General features: G+C 66.3%; 7 protein-coding genes across 7 annotated transcripts; 5 read left to right on the forward strand and 2 right to left on the reverse strand.

The window, feature by feature from the left end:
• Positions 1-621: 621 nt before the first annotated feature.
• EMIHUDRAFT_229422 (hypothetical protein) lies at positions 622-2,213 on the forward strand (the record flags this gene model as incomplete). The annotated part of the gene is made up of 2 exons (XM_005786057.1): positions 622-1,792; positions 2,035-2,213. The coding sequence occupies 2 exons, from the start codon at positions 622-624 to the stop codon at positions 2,211-2,213; spliced, it is 1,350 nt and encodes a 449-aa protein (XP_005786114.1).
• A 243-nt stretch (positions 2,214-2,456) lies between these two features.
• EMIHUDRAFT_441511 (hypothetical protein) lies at positions 2,457-4,406 on the reverse strand. The gene is made up of 5 exons (XM_005786058.1): positions 3,737-4,406; positions 3,551-3,632; positions 3,437-3,487; positions 3,233-3,360; positions 2,457-3,101 (listed from the first exon to the last, which is right to left on the reverse strand). The coding sequence occupies exons 1-5, from the start codon at positions 4,364-4,366 to the stop codon at positions 2,742-2,744; spliced, it is 1,251 nt and encodes a 416-aa protein (XP_005786115.1). The 5' UTR covers positions 4,367-4,406; the 3' UTR covers positions 2,457-2,741.
• A 643-nt stretch (positions 4,407-5,049) lies between these two features.
• Positions 5,050-5,844, reverse strand: EMIHUDRAFT_111673 (hypothetical protein; the record flags this gene model as incomplete). Its single annotated transcript, XM_005786059.1, has 1 exon — positions 5,050-5,844. One exon carries the CDS (start codon positions 5,842-5,844, stop codon positions 5,050-5,052), a length of 795 nt encoding a protein of 264 aa, XP_005786116.1.
• Positions 5,845-8,842: 2,998 nt separating this feature from the next.
• EMIHUDRAFT_111674 (hypothetical protein) lies at positions 8,843-9,607 on the forward strand (the record flags this gene model as incomplete). Its single annotated transcript, XM_005786060.1, has 1 exon — positions 8,843-9,607. The coding sequence occupies one exon, from the start codon at positions 8,843-8,845 to the stop codon at positions 9,605-9,607; it is 765 nt and encodes a 254-aa protein (XP_005786117.1).
• Positions 9,608-14,409: 4,802 nt separating this feature from the next.
• Positions 14,410-14,981, forward strand: EMIHUDRAFT_363830 (hypothetical protein). The gene has a single exon (XM_005786061.1). It carries the CDS (start codon positions 14,431-14,433, stop codon positions 14,776-14,778), a length of 348 nt encoding a protein of 115 aa, XP_005786118.1. The 5' UTR covers positions 14,410-14,430; the 3' UTR covers positions 14,779-14,981.
• Positions 14,982-16,792: 1,811 nt separating this feature from the next.
• Positions 16,793-17,435, forward strand: EMIHUDRAFT_441512 (hypothetical protein; the record flags this gene model as incomplete). Its single annotated transcript, XM_005786062.1, has 2 exons — positions 16,793-16,962; positions 17,264-17,435. Coding segments are annotated over exons 1-2 (312 nt in total), but the record flags the coding sequence as incomplete, so codon positions are not given.
• Positions 17,436-20,337: 2,902 nt separating this feature from the next.
• Positions 20,338-21,331, forward strand: EMIHUDRAFT_363833 (hypothetical protein). The gene has a single exon (XM_005786063.1). It carries the CDS (start codon positions 20,396-20,398, stop codon positions 20,963-20,965), a length of 570 nt encoding a protein of 189 aa, XP_005786120.1. The 5' UTR covers positions 20,338-20,395; the 3' UTR covers positions 20,966-21,331.
• The last annotated feature ends 343 nt before the right edge of the window (positions 21,332-21,674 follow it).

Here is a 21,674-nt window from a genome sequence, read left to right on the forward strand (position 1 = left end):
TGACGGCAGCATGCAGACGATGTGCCAGCTTGCTCGCGCCGCGCCGGCTGGCTCATCGAGCGCGCTCTCTGGCTCCGTCCGGGCCACGCGCGGCGCCGCGCGTGCCTCGCGCCACTCGCCTCGGCTGGCAGTACAACGCCAAAGCCGCCTCGCAAACACCGCGCACAGCACCAGCATGCTGCCCACCAGGCAGCAGAGTGCTGCACCGGCGTGCAGCGGATGCTGCGGCGCTGCGGCGCCGCCTCCCCGCCCTGTCCACGGAGCAGGCGAGCGGCGGCACGGCCTTCCACCAGCTGCAGTAGGTGCGCACTTCCCAGTGGAAGCACAGGATGCTCCCTCCGCATACGCAGCTTTGCGCAGCGCAGCGTACGGGCCACGCCACGCAAAGCCGACCCTCAGTCTGCCCGAGAGGCTGTCGGAGGAAGGCCTGGCAAGCGTGTACTCGCCTTTTCCGCGGCCATGCCCTCCGCCCGGGCGAGCGAGGAGCGGGGACACAACCATTTCTGGAATTGTGTGTCTGAAGAGATCCACTGCAAAATTCTTTTACTCGCGGTACCCGCTGGGTCTTTGTGGCCTTGCGCGGCTGTGGCTTGCGCCCCCCACAAGCGACCTTGTGTGTATATGCCCGCACGCGACACGGAGGATGCGGTCGACTCGGAACCGCCCGTGCCGGATGAGCTGAGTTGCGCCATTTGTCTCGACTTGCTTCTCGATCCCTGCACGTCGTTCCCATGCGGGCACAGCTTTTGCGCTGGCTGCGTTGCAGCATGGATGGAGCGTGGCAGAGACCCGTGCCCGACCTGCGGCACGCCGATGGCGCACGTGGCGCTCTCGTTTGCCCTCAAGGCGGCGGTCGAGCGCCACGCCGGAAGGAGCGGCGTCGCGGCGCATCGAGCCCGGCGTGACACGCCCGAGGTGACCGCTTTCTCGCGCTCCGCCGCGCCGCCGACGCGGCTCGACGAGAGGATTGTCGCCGCAGTGCTCGGCCGCGCCGCGCTGCCAGCCGAGGGCGCGCAGGGCGGAGCCGCGGAACTGGCTGCCGCGCCGCTGCTGCCGCCCGCCGCCGAGCTGGTCGCCTTTCTGCTCGCGCCGCGCAAGCTGCTCGCGCTCTGGTTCGCCGCCTTCGTCGGCTTCTTCGTCTTCTTCCTGCAGCAGAACCTGTGGGCGCTCACCGCGCCTCCAGCGCGCGCGACCGACGCGGCGCCAGCTGGGGCGGGCGGCGGCGAGGGCCTTGGCGCCCACCCCGCCGCCGACTCGCCGCTCGACGCGCTCGACGCGCTCGACGCGCTCGACGCGCTCGACGCGCTCGTCGGCGTGAGCTCCGTCTCGCTCTTCCTCTCGTGCCTCGCCCTCGCGGCCGCGCGGCAGCACCTCGCCGGCGTGCTGCAGCTGCCTCGCCCGCGCGGCGAACTCGCTCTCCCTCTCCTCGCCGTCGCCGCCACAGTCTTGCTCGCCCTCGCCTACGTTGGCGTCGCGCTCTCGACTCCGCTGCCGGATCTGCCGCTGCCGGATCTGCTGCCCTACCTCACGGCGCAGGCGGGCAGCGACGCGGCTCAGGCCGACCCGGCCCAGGCCGACCGGGCGGCGCGCTGTCCGCAGTGGGCCTCTGGAGGCGAGTGCGTCAACAACCCGTCGTACATGCTCGAGCACTGTGCCGCGTCTTGCCTGCACGCGGGGCGCGGGCCGTCGCAGGGAGGGCACGGCCCGGCGGCCTGGCTGGCGGGGCAGGAGGGCCGGCTGGCGGGGGCGGACTCTCCGATGGCGAAGCTGCTGCGCACCTACGAGGCGGAGGGTGCGAGACCAGCCGAGATCACACCCGAGATCACACCCGAGATCACACCCGAGATCACACCCGAGATCACACCCGAGATCACACCCGAGATCACACCCGAGATCACACCCGAGATCACACCCGAGACTACACCCGGCGTACGAGGCGGACGGTGCGAGGTCACACTAGATCATCCGAGACGTCCCGAGATTACACCGGCGCTGCGGCTCTTGACCCCCCCCCCCCCCTCTCATTGCGCCCAGGTGCCTGGCGCGCTTACAGCGAAACCACGATGCTGCTGCTGCGGACGACGCTGCCGTCGCTGCCGATGCTCGCCGCGAAGGTGTTCGCCGTCACCTTTGTCCTCGTATACGCCGTGATCAGATTGGCGCCCGCCCACCGCCTCGTGCGATGGCACGACCCGGCGGCGGCGGGGCACTGAGAGTGCTGTGCTATTCGCTGCGCCTCGACTCTTGCCGCGTCAGTCCGGCGTGGCGCGTGCCGAGACGACGCGTGAGCGGAGATACCGTTAATCTTTAACGCGCGCCGCCCGGCCCCCGCTCGAGAGACGAGCCGAGCGCCCCGCGAGGCCCGGGCGAGCCGCGAGCGTCTCTCCTTTTTGTGAGTATTTTGAGTGGGTGCAAAATAAAACGTGATATTCGGACGGGCGTTCGCGCGCGGCCGCGGCCGTGTGGCCGCGCCGGGGCATGGGCCGGGGGGTGCGAGCCCCGGGCGACATGCGAACATACACGTATGTCTCCCCGGCCTACCCGGCGCTGCCGCATTCGGCTTTCGGGCTGCCTGGCGTGGCGGCCGACGGCGACGCAACTCTGACAACGAACTTCAGTGGCGAGAACGCCTCGCCACTCTTGAGACCGATAAAGCGGCGCCGGCGCAGCACCCCTGCAGCCCTCCAGCCACCGACGCGGCCGCATGTTGGCGCCCGCCGATCAAGGGCTTCCGGCTTGTGCTACTTGCGGAAGGCGCCCCCGTACCGCGGCTCGCTCGTCGGCGCGGCAAGCTCCTCCGACTCGAAGGCGCCTCCGTACCGACTCTTCCTCCGCACCGGCGGCGCCACCGCGGGCTCCGGGGCTGCCGCCTGCTCCGAGGCAGCCTCTTTCGCACCGCCGCCGCCCTCGTCGCCGCCCTCGTCGCCGCCCTCGCCGCCGCCCTCGCCGCCGCCACCGGCCGCCTCGCCCTCGCCGCCGAGAGCGCCATAGTACTCTGGGTGCTCGTCGGTGCAGCGCTTGAGCTCGAGCGTCGCGGCGCCGCACAGCTCCACAAAGTCCTCCCCGTTGCCGCGCGCAGCCTCGATGCAGGCCTCCCACGCCTGCGGGAAGGGCGGAACTATCTCGGAAGTGTCTCGGAAGTGTCTCGATGCAGGCCTCCCACGCCTGCAGGAAGTGTCTCGGAAGTGTCTCGGTGTCTCGGAACTGTCTCAGAAGTGTGGCGGCGGCGCGCCTCGAAGGGAGCCTTGCACGGCCCACCCTTCATGAAACGGCAAAACCCGCACTCCGGCGCCGCAGTCGTGGCGCGCACCTCCCACGCCGGCCCTCCTCCCTCGCCAAAGACCTCAACCTCGACTCGCCCTACACGGCAGAGCTACCCCTCGCCTCAGAGGTGCGGCGGGGGCGAGGGTGGCCAGCCTCCCGCACCCGCCGCCGCCTGCCACAGCGCCGGCCGCGGCAGGAGGCAGCTCCCCTGTCCAGCGGCCGCCTGCGGGACATGTCGCGGACGTGTCGCGGACATGTCTCTGAAGGCGGGAGCTCCGTCTCCCACCGGCTCCGCCTCCGCCGTGCATGAGCCTCGCCGCCACGGGAAGCGCCTCTGCGTCTCGCTCGAGCTCGAGGATGCCGACCGCCTGGCGGACGGGCGTGGAAGTGGGCAGGAGAGGCGGGCGGGGGTCGGGAAGGGGAGGAGGCGAGGAGGCGAGGAGGCGGGAGCGAGGCGAAGGGGAGGCGTTGCCTCGAGCTGCCTCCAGAGGGACTCGGCTTGCTCCCACGCGGGGGTGACCAAGATGACGGCCTCCTCCTCCTCCTCCTCCTCCTCCCCCCCCCCGGCCGCGCCCTTTTCTCCTTCCGCAGCGCCCACCGCCGGCCTAGCCTCCGAAGACTCGGCAGGCGGCTCGGGCGGCTCCGGCGGCTCGGGAGGCTCGGGGAGCTTAGCGAGCGAGATTGGAAGGACGGGGTAGCCGACGCCACCCGGGTGCAGCGCTGCTCCCTCGGGCCACAGGCGCTCGCCCAACGCGAGCAGCAGCGACTCGGAGCTTCCGTCGCGAGCGTAGGCCAGCACCCGCATCGTCGTCGACTCCCGCTCAACGTCGACGCACGGGCGGAGGAGGACGCGCTCAGCGAGCTGCCGCTCGTGTGCGGGCGGGTAGCGCCGCATCACCTCGGACGACGAGTCGGCGACCAAGTGCGTGTGCAGGCAGGGAGGCTTCTCCTTGGCCTCCGGAGGCTTCTCCGCCGCCACCGCTTCTGGCGGTGTCGCGTCTGGCGGCGAGGCGGCGTCGGAGCTCGCGAGCGAGCGACTGAGAGAGGCAACCGTCACGCCGGCCGCGCCGATGGCCAAGCGTGGGAGGCGGTTGCGCCACATTGCGCGAGAGAGGTAGTGGGACGGCGAGGCCTTAGCTCCGTGCACTCGACCGCCCTCGCCGCGCGCAAGTGATTTCTTGTTGGTTTACGCTCATTCAAAAGAAATTTTTGTTCCGCCCATCCCTCCGTTGTTTTCCTTAAAATCCCTGTGTGGTGGCGGCGTGCCGTCCTCCCATCCCTCCCTTGGGTTGTCTGTTTTCTTTCTTTCTTTCTTTGTTTTTCTTTTGTTTGTTTCTTTCTTAGGCCCGGGCCTGCCCGTTGCCCGTGCCGCCGGGTCGGCAACCTGTCTACCGCACTGCTCTGCCTCTCTGGGGGAGAGCGAGATTGTTTGTTTCGTTTTGCTCTTTGCACTCTGGAAGCTCTGAAGCTGGTGTAGGCTGTAGCTCTGCGCAAAAGTTGTTGGCCCGTGCTGTTCAAAGTTCACTCTCCAGCTCTCTGCCGCTCTCGCGCTCCCTCTCTCAAGCCTAAGAAGTCAAAGATGCATGATGGCGCCCGGCCCTCGCGGCCCCTCCGCTGCGGCTCAGGTTGTCAGGCTCATCGGAGCGGCGATCGCGGCGCGCTCGAAAGCAAGTGGGTGGAGGCAACGCCACCCGCTCTCGCAGGGAGGGGGTGCTCCCCCTCTCCCTCGTGAGGCCGCCACCACGCCCTCCGCCACCACGCCCTCCGCGCTGCCTCTCCGGCTCCTCACCGCGGCGCCTCGATCATCTCGAGCGCCTGCTCCTCGGTGACGGGCGTCAGCCGGCTCGGCCCAGCGCTGCCGTTCGGCTCGTCGCGTGCGAGCCTCGAGAAGCGCGTCCCGCAGCAGCCGCGCGCGCGCATCACCATCGCGAGCGAGACGCTGATCGGGACGAGGAAGAGCAGCGTGCAGCCGAGGAGGAGCAGGCTCCGGTCCTTGCCCTTTCTGCCTTCTCTGCTCGCCGGCTCGGCCTTCCCCTTCCCCTTCCCCCTGTCCGAGCTCTCCGCCGCCGCCGGCTTGCTCCTCTCCTTCTTCTCCTTGGCGCCCTTGGCCTTGTCGGCCTTGGCCTCCCGCCCCTTGTCGGCCTTGTCGGCCTTCTCAGCGCCCTTGTCGCCACCCTTGCCATCCTTCTCGGCCTCGCGCTCGTCGTGCGCGTGCGGCTTGCGGGCCGCCACCGCAGCGTGCTGATCGTGCTTGCTCCCGTTCCCCGCGGCCGCCTCGTGCTCATGCTCCGCGTGCGGCTTTTGCGGCGGCGCGGCGAGCTCGGGCTGGCTCGCATTGCTGTCCATGGGCGAGCTGCTGGGAGCGTCCGCCGGCGCGGTCGAGTTGTTGGCAGCGACGTCGAGCCGGCGAGCGTCGAAGCACAGCGTGACGGCGGCGTCGCAGCAGTCGCCGCGCTCCGCGCAGCCGGCATCGCAGTGGCAGCGCTCCGCCTCGTCGGGCGCGGACGGGAAAGAAGGGACCTCGACGAAAGAGGCAGCGGTGGAGACGCACAGGACCGCGACGAATAACTGGCGCAGCATTGAGCGGCGAGCGTGTGAGGAGGTGTCTTGGGGCGGCGTGCTCGTTCTCGGGCGATAAGTTTGGATTTGGCCGTGCTGGCGGGGTGGTACCTTGTGAGATTTTTAAAGACCAACAAGAAATCACCACTGTCACAGTAATTTGGGCTCGGCAGCTTGTTAGCCCTCAGCCGAAGCTGGGGCCGGTCCCGTAGCCGAGAGAGCCCGCGCCGATGAGTTCGACGCGGTCGGGGGGGCCTGCGAAGAGGCCAGCGAGATGGCGATCGCTGTACTTTGAACGCTTGGAAGGTACAAATATCTTTGACCTTGGAAGGTGCAATGTACGTAAGAGCTAGATACACTGTGTGTGTGTGTGTGTGTGTGTGTGTGTGTGTGTGTGTGTAGGTATGTTGTTGGCAAATCAAGACACAGAGCTCACACAGGATCACAGCGGGAGGAAAGCGGCGAGTCGCAATTCCAGGGGTCGTTGTGGCGGGCCACCCTGTCCAGAGAGGCATGGATGCCAATCTGGGGTCTCTCGACCGAGTCTGATTTCGCCTCGCCGCCTCCCGGTGGTAAAGGCTGTAGAGCCAAAGCGGCGGAGATGGCGGGGGAGGGCGGGGGATCGAGGAAAGCACGACTCGCACCGACCCTTCACGAACCGAAAGGCTGCACCCGGGGAAGGCACAGTAATCCGGGCACGTGTTGGGCGCCCCGTTCCGTCTGGGGCTAGGTCGGCTCAGGGCCCCGTCCACTTCCCTCCCACTTGGCGCGTGATAATGGGGAGATGCCACCCAGGCCAGCCAGGGCAGGGGCGGAGGGCGAGGGCGGAGGGCGGGATGGGCGCCAAGCGAGGGCGGCGGGAGGGCGGAAGTTGGCATGGGTGGGCGGTGGGTGGGTCGGTAGGGCGGGGGGAGGGTGAGGGATGGAGGTGGAGAACGGTGGGGGCGAGGGGCGGCGAAGGAGAGGGTGGTGGCAAAGGGGTGAGCGAAGGAGAGGGTGGTGGCAAAGGGGTGGTCGAGGTGGAGGGCGGGGGGGCGGCATGGGAGAGGTGGAGGGCGGCGGAGGCGTGGGCGAGATGGAAGGCGGCGGAGGCGTGAGCGGCGGCGGCGGCGGTGGGAAGAAGGTGGAGGGTAGCGGCGGCGGCGGCGGTGGGAAGAAGGTGGAGGGTAGCGGCGGCGTGGGCGAGGTGGAGGGCGGCGGCGGCGTGAGCAGCGGTGGCGGCGGTATGGAGGGGGTGGAGGGCGGCGGCGGCGTGGGCGGTACGGCGGCACGGCGGTAACGGACGGCAGGGGGGGCGGCGGGCTAAACGGCAAGGGCGGCGCGGCACGGAGGAAGGAGCGGCACGGCAGGGAGGAGCAAGGACGGCGCGGTAACGGCAGGATCACGGATAGGCGTGGCACGGATAGGAGCGAGCGAGCGGCTAGGTGGCGGGAGGGCGAGGCGAGGGTGGCGGCGGGTGGATCACGAGGAGGTAGAAGGTCTGGCGCGAGCGGCGGAGCGAACGGCGAGCGAGCGGCTAGGCGGCGGGGGGCGAGGGTGGCGGCGGGTTGATCACGAGGAGGTAGAAGGTCGAGCGCGAACGTGCGAGCGAGCGGCAGGCGAGCGGCTAGGCGTCGGGAGGGCGAGGCGAGGGTGGCGGCGGTGGATCACGAGGAAGTAGAAGGTCGAGCGCGAACGTGCGAGCGAGCGGCGAGCGAGCGACTAGACGGCGGGAGGGCGAGGCGAGGGTGGCTGCGGTGGATCATGAGGAAGTAGGAGGTCGAGCGCGAGCGAGCGAGCGAACGGCGAGATGGATCACGAGGAAGTCGAAAGTCGGGAGCGGGCGAGCGAACGGCGAGCGAGAGCGGCGAGGCGGCGGGGAGGGTGAGGCGAGGGTGGTGGCGGTTCGGATCACGAGGAAGTAGAAAGTCGGGCGGGCGAGCAAGCGGCGAGCGAGCAGCGAGGCGGCGGGAGGGTGAGGCGAGGGTGGATCACGAGGAAGGAGAGATTCGGGCGAAGAAAGCCAGGCGCGAGCGGGCGAGCGAGCGAGCGAGCGGCGAGGCGGCGGGAGGGTGAGGCGAGGGTGGTGGCGGGAGGAGGGGGCGAGGGCGAGGGCGGGCGGGCGATAGGCGAGACGACAGGGCGAGCTGGCGTGGCGGTCGGCGGGAGGCGGCGGGAGGTGAAAGGCGAGGGCGATGGCGGGCGGGCGAGAGGCGACAGAGACGACGGGTTGGCGGACGAGCTGGCGGCGGGTCGGCGGGCGGAGGCGGGAGGCGGTACGGCTACTATCATTCGCGCACGCAGACAGGCAGGCAGGCAGGCAGGCAGGCAGGCAGGCAGGCAGGCAGGCAGGCAGGCAGGCAGGCAGGCAGGCAGGCAGGCAGGCAGGCAGGCAGGCAGGCAGGCAGGCAGGCAGGCAGGCAGACCACGCATGCACACTACTATTGCTACTACTGCTACTACTGCTACTACTGCTACTACTGCTACTACTGCTACTACTGCTACTACTGCTACTGCTACTACTTCTACTACTACCATTACTACTGCTACTGGGGGGAGGTGTGGGGAGGTGTTGGGGAGGTGTGGGGAGGTGTGGGGAGGTGTGGGGAGGTGTGGGGAGGTGTGGGGAGGTGTGGGGAGGTGTGGGGAGGTGTGGGGAGGTGTGGGGAGGTGTGGGGAGGTGTGGAGAGGTGTGGGGAGGTGTGGGGAGGTGTGGGGAGGTGTGGGAAGGTGTGGGGAGGTGTGGGGAGGTGTGGGGAGGTGTGGGGAGGTGTGGGGAGGTGTGGGGAGGTGTGTGTGTGTGTGTGTGTGTGTGTGTGTGTGTGTGTGTGTGTGTGTGTGTGTGTGTGTGTGTGTGTGTGTGTGTGTGTGTGTGTGTGTGTGTGTGTGTGTGTGTGTGTGTGTGTGTGTGTGAAGAGAGAGAGAGAGAAGAGAGAAAGAGAGAGCCCAAAGAAACCTACAAGCCAAAGAAATATAAGCGCTTGCGCGCGCGAGTCCCTGGGAAGCGGCCACAGCAGACAGGCTTCGCGAGAGACGGACGATGTCGAGAGCGGCCACGATCGGCGGCCGGCTGCTCCGCGTCCCCGGCGCCTGGCGTCCGGCGCCGTCGGTCGTGGGCATCCCAGGCCTCCCGTCGAAGCCGTGGTGGGAGCGGGACGACCCGCTCTTCGCGGCGTGGCTGCCGCGGCTCGAGGCCGCTGCGCCCGCCATCCGGGCGGAGTGGGATCGCCTGCGCGGGCGGCCGTCGGACTACAGGATCTCCGACTCGGAGCACGCGGGGACGCTGCACTCCTCTCCGGAGGAGTGGCACTGGGCGACGTTTGTGGACGGCGGCCGCGTGGTGCCGGCCTTGTGGGAGGAGTGCCCCGCGACGGCGGCCGCGCTGGAGGGGGTCCCGGGCCTGATGGTGGGCGACATGCCCTATGCATTCGCCTTCTTCTCGACGCTGCGGCCCGGCAGCCGGATCGCGCCGCACACCGCGCCGGCGAACCTGCGGCTGCGGTTCCACCTCTGCCTGCAGGCGGCGCCCGCTGCCTCCGGGCCGGAGGCGGAGACATCGCGGCCGGCGTGCGGCATGCGGGTGGCGGACGAGGTGAGGGAGTGGGAGGAGGGGCGCTGCCTCGTGTTCGACGACGCGTACGAGCACGAGGTGTGGAACGACTCGGCGGGCGAGCGCGCGGTGCTGCTGTTTGACATCTGGCACCCGCTCCTCTCGCCCGACGAGGTGCATGCGATCCGGCAGATGTTTGCCCGCGTGCAGGGCATGGCCGACGCCAGAAGGGGAGGCGCGGCCGCAGAGGACTGACTGCAGGAACACTGCTGCACGTGCCATATATGTCGACGTATGTGACTTTCTTGATTTTTTCCCGAAAAGTTGTCGCCCACCTTTTCCTTGACAACCTTGTTCTTGGAGCACTTGGAGTGCAGTCATCAACCGCACATCCAGGGCCGGGGGGCTGAGAAGCACACCCAGCGAGCCGGATGATTGGCATCGACGGGTTGCGGGCAAGACGAGAGCCCTAGCCCCGGGGGTGCGCGTTCGCAGCAAGGACCGGCACGCCCCCCTCTTTGGGCCATTCCCTTGTCCGAAGTTCGAGTGATAGCCAAAGATACACTTGACTATACATTTCAAAGATACACCTTTATAACATCCCACCGGTGTATCTTCGAAGTGTATCTTCGAGTGTATCTTGAGTGTATCTCAGCGCCTGAGCCCTGGTGTCGAGGTGTCGAGGCCCGGTGTCGAGGGTGTCGAGCTGCTGTCGAGGGATAGAGGTGTCGAGGCCTGTCGAGGCCTGTGAGGCCTGTCGAGGCCTGTCGAGGCTGAAACCATGCTTGTCCGTGTCGAGGAGTGTCGAGGGGTGTCGAGGGGTGTCGAGGGTGTCGAGGGTGTCAAGGGTGTCGAGGGTGTCGAGCGGGTGTCGAGCGGGTGTCGAGTGTTGTCAAGAGGCGTCTGAGGTATCGAGGTGTCCAAGGTGGCAGGTGGATGCAGTTGCAGCCCATCAACATACAACAAAAGTTGGGCAGCAGTTGCAAAGCTGTTTCATCCCTTAGTTGCAGCCTCAGTTGCACCCTGTTGATGTAGCACAACCTGAGCACAACCAGTATACTCTCTGTGGACATTTGAGGACATCAAGTGCCAGGAGTCATTGCCACTGTGCACCAAGGTGCTGTGCAGGCGCAGCACCGCAGCAGCGTCGCTGCTGCAGCAGCGTCGCTGCTGCAGCAGCGTCGCTGCTGCAGCGTCACCGGCGCACAAAGCGCAACTGACCACAGCGCTCATGGCACAAGGCTGGTGCCATGAGTCAGTGGACATTGCCACTGCACAAGGTGCTGTCCAGCAGCTAAGGGCTACAGTACCCCATCGCAGCAGCGTCGCCGCCGCTGCAGCGTCGCCGTTGCAGCGTCGCCAGTGCACAAGAAGCGCAATGGACCACAGGTCTGCACTCATGGCACAAGCTCACTGGTGTGAGGATTCATTGCCACTGTACAAGGTGCTGTGCAGCACCTTAGGGCTACCTGAGTACTGCCATGTTTGCTGCATCAACAGGGGTGCAACTGAGCTGCAACTTGAGCTAGAACTTGAGAGGCTGCAACTCAGGGATGAAAGTACTGCCAGCCAAGTTTGATTGCTGCTGCAACCCTGATTTCTAACTCTGTGACTCCAATGGGTCTACGTCTCTGCTGTGTTAGGATCATCAGAGGTGTCGAGCGGTGTCGAGCGGTGTCGAGCGGTGTCGAGCGGTGTCGAGGGGTGTCGAGGGGTGTCGAGGGGTGTCGAGGTGTCGAGTTTGGCACCTTGACACGGACGAGCATGGTTTCAGCCTAGATGGTGTCGAGGGGTGTCGAGGGGTGTCGAGGGGTGTCGAGTTTGTCGAGTTGGCATGGGTTGTCGAGGTGTCGAGTCGGTGTCGAGGTTTGGTGTCGAGGTGTCGAGGCCAGGGCTCAGCTCAGCGCCGGGCGCCCCAGGACCAGTTGCAGAGGACGCAGGTGGCCGGGTCCCACGAGTGCTGGCACTGGCCTGGCTGGGGCTCACCCACAGGGCCCACAGGGATGACTGGCTCCGAGGGCAAGGGGTGGTAGCCCATGGGGAGAGGGACTACCGGCACACACGGCACACCGGGACCCGTGAGAGGAGACTGTGGAGGCTGCGCCGGCGCGGGCGTGAGCGGCGGCCTCTGCGGCCGCCTGGCCTGCTTGCGCGCCTCCTTGGCCGCCCGCTCTACCGCCATATCCTACAGCCCAGGGAAGGAGGACTGAGCGCAGCCAGGATGGGTGCGGGCTCAGGAGCGCACCTCCGGGGAGCGGCGAGGCTTGCGAGCTGCAGGCGGCGGCAGCTCCGACCCGTACTCGTGGTAGTAGGCCAGCTTGGCGGCCGCCTCCTCGGCTGCCGCGCTGTTCGAGCCGGGCAGGTGGCGCTGAAACTTCTCGCCGACCGGCTTGAACTTGGCGCAAAAGGGGTTGTTGCGCTTCTTGCTGCCGCCTTGCACGATAACGTTCTCGAAGCCGGTGCTGGATGCGGACGACATGCGGAGGGCCACGGGCTTGCCCTTCCAGACGCCGGCGCGGAACCAGACGCCATTGGAGCCCTCAAAGGGGCGGGCCGAGCCCGTCCAGCTCCATGAGCAACTGCCGCTCCCGCTTCCGTGTATCTTCACTATGAACGCGCTCCGTGAAGATACACCTGTAGGTATATTGTTGGCACCGCTTCGACCTGGAACCCCGTGATGAAGATACACCGCTTCGGCGCGGAACCCGCATAAGTAAATCTGCGGTGTATCTTCGGTGTATCTTCCGTGCGTCTAGATACACGGAGTGGTGTATCTTCTCTCATGACACGAACCTCCACCCGGGGAACCTCCCAAAGGGGGGGGGCGTGCCGGTTGGTAGTTCGCAGGGAAAGGGCCGTAAAGTAAACACGGTTCTCCGAGGGTTGGTTCTGCGCTTTGGGTGTCCCCTAGCGGCGGAACGCCCCCTCTACTCGGCGCATGTTCTCTTTTTTCTCACTGGGAGTCTAGCAGCGAGCCGGTTCTTTACCAGGTTGCAACCCTTGTTCCGCACTGATCTGTGCTGTGAATCGAGCGGCAACCAACAGCTCTCAGGACCCCCCGGTGCTGGGGTGCTGCCAGCAACCAACCAACTCACCGGCGAGCGGAGCGAGCCGAAGAGCTGGGGCCAAATTGGCGCTGTGAACGTCGTTTGAACTGATTTTCGGCGGGCACGTCGCACCTACGTGGCGGGCCGCCGGGCCGGCAGCAGGGCGAGGGCCCAACTTCAGAATCGTGCTTTGAGTTGGGTTGTTTCGTGTTGGGTTGGGTTGGTTGGGTTGGGTTGTTTGTTGGCGGGTTGGGTTGTTCCGCGTGAGGCTGGGTCGTCGGCGCGAAGGGTGAGGTCTCGACCGCCGCCGCTCACGCCAGCGGACGGCCACCATCGGTGTTTTTGGCTTCGCCACCGTCCAAGGCGTGCGCCATGCGCTCGCCGGCATCGAGCGGGCAACGTGATCGACCGAGCGGCTTGCTGTGTGGACGCCTTCTTCTGGCTCTCGTCGAGAGCGTTTTGCGTCCCGGCGGGTGGGAGAATATGTGTCGTCTGATGTGTCACTGTGTGCGTCACATCGGTCTTGATAACAAGCACGGTCGATCCGTCGAAGCGATACACTCGTTCCTATCACGCTGGAAGGCTGGCACGGAGCTCTGTGCCGGCACACAGCAAGAGCCGTGCGGCAAGAAGAGCTCGATGGGGAGCGAGAACCGTCAGAGGTGCTCACCCAGGTTTCGGAAGTCCGCCTTGATGCGGTCAGTTCCCCCCAGGTTTGACCGCGCAGCTCGCAAGACTCGTCGAGCACTCGCAGCCTTTCTGCGCCTCTGACTCTGCAAGCTATGCGGGAAGAGCAGTTTATCCGCAATATATCGACGAGTTCGAGAGAGCCACAGGCTTTCGCTCGGGAGGGATTGAGTGCATCGCGACGGACTTCAGGTTACACCTCTGACGGTTCTCGCTCCCCATCGAGCTCTTCTCTTGCCGCACGGCTCTTCTGTGTGCCGGCGCAGAGCTCCGTGCCAGCCTTCCAGTGTGATAGGAACGAGTGTATCGCTTCGACGGATCGACCGTGCTTGTTATCAAGACCGATGTGACGTACACAGTGACACATCAGACGACACATATTCTCCCACCCGCCGGGACGCAAAACGCTCTCGACGAGAGCCAGAAGAAGGCGTCCACACAGCAAGCCGCTCGGTCGATCACGTTGCCCGCTCGATGCCGGCGAGCGCATGGCGCACGCCTTGGACGGTGGCGAAGCCAAAAACACCGATGGTGGCCGTCCGCTGGCGTGAGCGGCGGCGGTCGAGACCTCACCATTCGCGCCGACGACCCAACCTCACGCGGAACAACCCAACCCGGGCCAACAACCCAACCCAACCCAAAAAGCACGATTCTGAAGTTGGGCCCTCAGGGCGCCCCCGCGCGGATGCCGACGAGGATCACGGTGCGCTATCTGGGCTCGGAGGTCGGCAAAAAGGTCGCGCGACCCGACACCAAGGGGGAGGTGGACTGCTGACAGGGTATGCGATTTTAGTGTATGTAGCTCTTACGATTTTGCCGCCCCCCCCCCCCCCTTGAGAACGCTGAACGGGGCTAGCAAGTGCGGGACCTGGGGCAGCAACCAACAACGTGGACGGGGATGGGGTGCTGCTCAACCGGCGGCAACCAGCAGCGTTCACAGCCGAGTGCGGAACAAGGGTTGCAACCTGGTAAAGAACCGGCTCGCCGGCGCGCGACTGCATTTGCCTTGCAGCTCACAGCTCGCAGGCAACACACATGGCAGCGCTCGTCGCTACTGCACTGCACGCCTTGTCGCTTCGTGCGGTGGTGATCCGCAGCGGGCTGCAAAGGAGCTCCGTCCTGCGGCTCTCCGAGCTGCTGCCGGAGCCTCCAGGTGCTAGCATCGGGGCCGCCACGGGAGCAGAGGTCGAGAAGAACGCGGACGGCATCCCCGTGTACATGCTGCGCACATCTGGCACGGTCACCCGCCTCGCGGCGGATGGCTTGGGCACGACTGCGGCGGACGAGGGCGTGGCGTTCGCGGAGGGCGAAGTTGTGAGCATCGTCACAACGGATGTGATTGAGATGGTGCAGCAGCAGGGCGGTGCGGCAGAGAGGGTGAGCTGCCTCGGGGAGACCATTCAGGTCGATGGCATGACCTTCGACGACTTGCAGGCGGAGGACATCTTGGATATCTCCTCGGAGGGCGAAGGGCAGGGTCCCGTCGTTTCGCTCGTGGTCGTGGAGCACCGCCCCCCTCTCACGGCGCCCCAGCTGGTCCAGATCGACGACGACAATAAGCGGGAGAGCGTTAGCCGCATGTGGGCCAGCATGGCCGCCCACGGCTTCTCTGGCTGGACGGCGCGAGTCAGCCAGCCGGGCAGGATTCACGCGGGCTGCAAGATCAGTAAACGTGGCGCCGATGACGGATGATGGTCTTGGTTCAATGCTTGATCGTTGCATGATGCCGCGGCTCGTACCCCTACGCCCGCCAGTTTGAGTTTGTGGTCTCCGGGACTCTCATTGCCTAGCTAGCGTAACTCCCCCGACCGCCCCTCCGCCCGACGCGCGCGCGGCGCCCGTCGCCCCCCGACGGGACTGGCGCGCACTGAGTAAAAGAATTTTACCAAAAGCCTCTCGCACACGCACGGAGGTCTGTGGCAGGTGCCTACCTACCTAATAGGGCGGGGTTTGAGGCACCTCAAACCCCGCCCTACGACCTACCTTTTTAACCCCCGCGCGGGCCGCAGAGACGCCGGGTTGTTGCACGAGTATATGGGACACGTCACCGATGTCTCAAATATGAGGGGTTTTAGCTCCTACCAGCTCCTGACGCTATCCCTGGCAGCTCTAATGACCAGGATCAGTAGTGCTATAATAGAGGGTGCCCATACTAGCGCAGGAGCTGCCACACTCGCCCGGACCGTCCCTTTCTGGGTCCGGTTCCGCAGCCCGCGAGAGCCGACAGCGGGGCCGTGCCGCGGGTGCCTACTGCCGAGTGCCACAAACACTGCGCCGTCCCGCCATCACCTACAGGCTGTCTTGTGTGATGGTTGGGATGTCCAAACGCCACCATCTTGGCTCTTGCGACCTCAAACCCGCGAGCTGTATGGGTGGTCCTGACGTCGACAGACGCCCGATGACCACGGTGAAGCTGAGCCTGAACGAGTCGACAAGTCTCGTCTGAGCCCGTGGCGGTCGCCGGCTGAGTCTGTGCACGGGCCGGTACCTCAGGCGTCACCTCCGCAGCCTCAGGTCTCACACTCCATCACCGCCGCCGGGACGCCGTCGGTGGCACGCTCGGCGGCGTACTTTCTGCAGCTCCATCTCGAGCGCGGCGTCGAGTCTACTCACTCCTGTTGGATCTGTGCACTCCCTGGGTCCCAGGGAGTGCACAGATCCAGCAAGCGGTGCGTCCCGGCAGCGCGCGCAGGCTGCGGAGCTGCAACAAACTCGAGACACGCTTTTTTGGGACATTTTCGACGCTTTTGTCCCATATACTCGTGCAACAACCCGACCCCCCTGTCCCGCGCTGTGAGCCGCAGAGACCCCCCCTGTCCCGCACTGAGCCCTGACACCAAGGGGCCGCGCCCAGGGGTCTCCCCGTCTGTCAGACCTTTGGCATTCCCCCTCTTCTATTGTTGGTCGTGACGACCATTTAATTGGTTATCTACAAATTCGCCAAAGCCTCGCGCCATACTCGTCCCTCCTGCCACCCCTCCACGCCCCCCCTCTGCACAACCCGCGCTCTGCCCATCAGAGAGCAGAGCAGGTCGCGCGATCGCCGCCTGTCCGCCCAACAAAGGCAAACAGCCAGCTGCCGGAGCAAACTCATGCCGATCGGAGCTCAGGCAAGGCGCCCCGGGGTCCGTGCGCGCCCCGTTCAAACGAGCTTCGCCATCCACGGCGTTCCCCCACCGGCAGGGGCGTTCATCCCGATATAGGAGTTGCGCATTGTGGAGTCAATCTCAGCAAACCCATATGCGTTCTGACCCACAACCATGTAGAAGCCAGAGCAGATGTTGACGCGCCACGACGTGCCAAAGGCGCCAAGCCACTGATAGCTGCATCCCCCGATGTCGGGGTACAAGTGGCCAGTAGGGCTGTCGGCCAAGGCCTTTGCCGCACCAAGTCCGGTCCACACGTGCTCGTTTGCGAAGTAACCGATGAATCCGGACGTGAACAAGGGGAATTCTCATCGGTAGGCGTGACGGCCTGCATGGAGGTCATAATGGCAGCCATGCCAATGATACGCTTGCCCTTGTACATGCCCTTGGTCCCTACTGGCTGCGCAGATAGCACTGGCTCGTTATAGCGAGGCGACCGAGCGCGAGAGGTTGGTGCAGAGCGTGCAATGCAGCTGAACCACTCTCGCACTACAATGCTAGCGCGGGAGGCGAGTTCACGGGAAGAGAGGAGCTGGTGGCGATGAAGGTGGTGGAGCTCATCACCGACCGCTCGTGCTTGCGTTGCGTATGATAGCAACCCCTCGTCCGACGGTAGCGTCTCGCGTCACCGCCGCATCCCGCATCGTTGTCCGCCTACACCGCTCCGGCCGCAGCCTTGGCAAGTGCCTTCACACGCGCTGGGTCAGGTGCAGCAGCAGCCAGTGCGCAACAGCAGCAACCAGTGCAGCAGCAGCAGCCAGTGCAGCAGCGAGTGATCGCGCTTGCACAAGCGGTGGGCGGTCGTCATGTGCGATGGGTCACTTTGGCTAAACCTAAAGCGTCAACCCGGCTGCACGAAAGCACAGTGCGGCGCGGTGCAATCAGTGGAGGCAAAATCGGCTCAAAAACAACGCCCTACTGGCTGCGCAGATAGCACTGGCTCGTTATAGCGAGGCGACCGAGCGCGAGAGGTTGGTGCAGAGCGTGCAATGCAGCTGAACCACTCTCGCACTACAATGCTAGCGCGGGAGGCGAGTTCACGGGAAGAGAGGAGCTGGTGGCGATGAAGGTGGTGGAGCTCAAGGAGGAGCTGGGCGAGCGTGCCGAGGCCCTCTCAGGCAACAAAGGTGCGGCTGCGCCGCCGGCTGCACGCCGCAATAGTGAGCGAGTATTTGGAGAGCGCCGCGGGCGCCGACGGAGCCAGTAGAATGTCCAAAATTTTCGCCGCGCGCCTGCGGCGCGCGACTTTTACCATTTTGCCCCGGGCGGGCCCACTTTTGTCGTTTTGCCCCAAATCAACTGCTAGCAGTGCTTTTAGCGTTTTGACCCAAACCGGCCGAACTTTTAGGATACCCTCAGACTGAGCTCAGTGAGGATGAGGATGAGAGAGAGGGAGACGTTCCAGAGGATCGTCGGTGCGCGTCTCGAGACCATGTCGCGCCACCCCCCACCCAAAAGCCAAAAATACTCGCTTGATAACATTTCAAAGTAGACAAAAAAGCCGGTCCCATGCGGCGCCGGTCCCTCGTGCGGTCCCTGGCGCCCGCTGGATTCCCTGGCTCGAGAGCGCGCGCCCCCGGCGCCGCGCTGTGAGACCGATGCGCGCACGCGGCACGCGCGATCTCGGACGACAGCGCACCCCGCCGCAACCCGCATACAACGCCTCACGCCCACAACGCAGGAAGACTCTGCGCCATCAAGTGCGCCAACGTATCGTCGGGGGGTGGGCGGGCGGGAGGAGAGAGGGGCGTCGATGATCCGCTGCCCCTCCATCGCCTCGTATCCACTGTGCGGACACGGCCCGGCCACCCCCCGCCCTCCAGGGTGGAGGGCTCGGGGAGGGGGGTGAGGGGAGGAGAGAGGGGCGTCGTGATCCGCTGCCCCTCCATCGCCTCAGCGCTGACCCTCACGCTCGCCCGCCGCCGCCGCCTCCCCTGCCGAGCCCGCGCGCCTGGCCGCGCAAAGCAGAGGACGAGATGAGCAGAGATTGGCCGAGATCGGCCGAGATTGGCCTCGGCGGCGCGCCTTGCGCGTCATCAGCCGGACGTCGCTCGAGTTCGAGCCTGGCCGCTCGCCCTTTGTCCGCTTGCGCGCGTCGACGTGCAGGGCGGGGGAGCTGATCGAGGCGAGCGGCCTGCGGGAGAGGGGGGGGGCCCGGTTTGGCGGGGGGGGCGGGGGGGGCGGGGGGGGCGGGGGGGGGCTTCAGCGTCGCACGCGAGGGAAAGGGGTGGTGGCGTGGGCGGGGGCGGGCGGCTCTGCTGGCAGTTCGCCCCTGCGGCCCCTGCTGCCTACTGCTACTCTCCCGTGACAAGCACTGCTGGTCGGCCGGCTTGCGGCCGTGCGAGTCCCCGTGGTTGCAGCTGCGAGTCCTCGTGTGCTAGCTAGTGGTGGCCCGCCTCTGCGGCCCGTGCGGCCCCATCACTGCGACGGTGATGACGAGGTGGAAGGGCCGGTTCCCGCACTGGCTCGAGGTGTGCTGCAGGTGGAGCGACGAGAAGGTCGCCTCGAGCTCCGAGCCTGTCCGCATTGCTCAGTGTTCATGCTTGGTATGGAGTGGTGATTGGAAGGCCGCGTCGAGAGGTCGGGGCCTGTCCGCCGCACGAGCCGCTGGGTGCACTGGCCCGAGAGGCCTTCATGCTGCAGCTCCTATTCCAGCACCCCTCTCCTCCTCGCCACCGCCAGACTAGCCGCCGGCCCGAGAGCACGCCTCCCGCGCCTCGTGCCCGGCCGCAGGCGAAAGCGTGCCGCACGTCACCTGAGGAGGGGGGGGGGGGGGGGAGCTGGTCGAGGACCCGCCTGCTGGACGCCCCGCCCGGGCCGCCCCCCTCCCCCCTCCCCTCCCCTCCCGCGCCCCTCCCTTGCGGCGCGCACCATTGCGACCAGCGGAGCGCTGCCCACCGACGACTCCTCGGCCCCCGTGGTGACGGTGACGGTGAGGCGAGGCAGCGTCCACTTTTTGTGCCACATCCACTGCGTCCGCTCCCGCCAGTACAGCAGCGGCGTCTCGAACGCCGCCTGCACGCCCTGCAGCGACGGCGGCTGCCGGGTCTCGGCCACCGCGGTGCTGCCTGCCGGCGGAGCCGCCTCCGGCGCGGGCTCGGGGGGGCAGGCGCGGGCGGGGCTGGCGCAGGGCGTCCAGAGGAAGGGCGCGTCGACACCCATCTCGGCCGAGTCGTCCTCGATCAGCGCCTCCCCCTCGATCGGAGGCCCGGCGTGGCCCCGCACCGCCACGGCCGCGGGCCCGCCAGACACCTCCGCCAGGGTGGTGGGGAAGGGGGCAGGGCGCATGGGCATCGGCGGCGCCATCGCCGGCGGCGGCATCGCCATCATGGCCGGCATCGTCGGCATCGGCGGCGCCATCGCCGGCGGCGGCATCCCCACCATGGCGAACGCAGGGTTGAAGGGCATGGGCGGCTGACCCGGCGGCGGCGCGAAGGGCATCATGCCGGCAAACATGGCGGGGTCCATGGTCATGGGGAGAGGCGCGGCCGACGTGCGCATGTTGAGGAGCACGTTCGCGAGGTCCGATTCGTTATTCGACGGCGCCACCTGGGCGCCCTGCACCTGCCGCCGCAGCTGGTCGTTTTCGGCCTTGAGCGCACGCACAAACGCCCAGAGCATCTCCTCCGTCGCTCGCTGCTGCGGGTACGGCGCGGCGGCGGGGGCGCCGTTGGCGACGGCGCCCCCGTCGCCCCCCTCCGGCGCCCCTCCGCTCGTGGCCCCGGACATGGGGCCCTCCAAAGAGGCGCCTTGTCTCGCACCTCAGACTGGGCGAGCTGGGGTCGAAGTGGTGTCAGGTTGGGTGCTTTGCGGCGTGTTTTTTTTTTGAGGAGCTTCGATGTTAGAGAGTTATGTGTACGCCAACTCAGGGTGTGTGGCAGCCCGCTGGCTGTGTGTCTTGTGAGCTTGTTTGTGTCTGTGTGTCGCTCGTGCGTGCCGTCATCATCTGTCCGGCGTCCACCCATACCGCGTTGGTGTCCAGTCCGAGCCTGGCTGTTCTTCACCTGTCTACCTATGTATGTTGGTAGTGGTGCGATTGTGCGTCAGGCGAAAGGCGAGCGCCGGCGGAAGGTGGCACGCCGAGCGTGTCAGCTAAGGGAGGCGATTGCGCGTCAGGCAAAAGTTGTTGATGGCCGACGACGTCGCCTTCGCTTCGGCTTGCGATGCCGAATCCGCTCCTGTTCGTCGGCAAGGGCGCGGCGCTGACGGCGGCGGCCCGAGCGGCTGACAAGGCGAACGAAGGCGGCGGAGCATTCCAGCGGCTGGGCGAGGGCCGCGGCGCGGCAATCCGGCTCGCGTGGCCGGCGGAGGCGCTGCACACCGTGCCGCACGAGAGGCGGGCGGCGGCGGGCGACGCGGACGACCCGTTCGCGCACGGCCGTCCGATCACCAAGAGGGCGAGGCGCGCGGCGGGCGAGCTGCGCGCCGTGCAGCACCAGGAACGTGCGGAGGCGCCCAGAGAGGCGGAGCTGGCGGCGGCAGAGGAGCGGACGGCGGAGCAGGCGGCGCTGCTGGCGCCGCTCGCGGCGACGGACACCACGGCGCGCCTGGCGAAGCGGAGGCGGAGCGCCCTCGTGGCGGCGGTGCTGCATCAACCCATTGCGGAGCCGCCTACCTACCTGTTAGAAACAAACGCAAGGCGGACATGGCATATCGCTCTCGGGCCCACAGACATCCCGCACACCCGCCGCCACCCGCGCGCGCCCCACCCCGGCCGGGAGAAAGGGGAGTGACAGTTTGGGATGGACAGCCCGAGTATGTTGAGTCCTGGCTCAACAACGCAGGGAACAAGAGGGGGTGGTCCGGCTCACAGGTCCGGCTCACGCGCCTCGAGCTTAACATCTACCGCACTGATCACTTCCGCCCCCTCGCTCCCAACCCATCCACCCCGCCCCGGGCCGCGCCGCGCGATCTCGGGCGATCTCGCGCTATCTCGGGCGATCTCGGGGCCGCGCCGCGCTATCTCGGGCGATCTCGGAGCGTCGCTCGCGCGGCGTCACACCTGCTCAAAAAGGAAGGAGGTTGGAGGCAGGAGGTCACGCTAGAGCTGTCAAACGTTAAGAGCTGAACAGTGTTGCTAGTGTTAACAGTAACAACAGAACAACAGTTGGGCTCCCCAACAACATTAGCTAATGTTAGGCCAGCTGAACAACAACAAGGAAGGCCTACCAGTGACCCACGACGATCTCCAGCGTCCAGTGCAGGTAATACCTGAAAATACCTGGAAATCCCCGGGTATTTTCGGGTTTTACCCGGGTTTTTTGGCATTTTCCGCTTGCTGACCACTGAACAACAGTAACAACAGTAACAAACAGTAACAGCTTGGGCTGGGGAGAACACTTGAACAACGTTGAGGATTTCAGCCAACAATAATGCAACTGTTAGGCCCAAAGTTAACGTTTGACAGCTCTAGGTCACGCCCCATCCAGAGCGCCGTCGTCG

This window comes from Emiliania huxleyi (genome assembly GCF_000372725.1).
Source record: "Emiliania huxleyi CCMP1516 chromosome Unknown EMIHUscaffold_155, whole genome shotgun sequence".
Classification (NCBI taxonomy): Eukaryota; Haptophyta; order Isochrysidales; family Noelaerhabdaceae; genus Emiliania; species Emiliania huxleyi.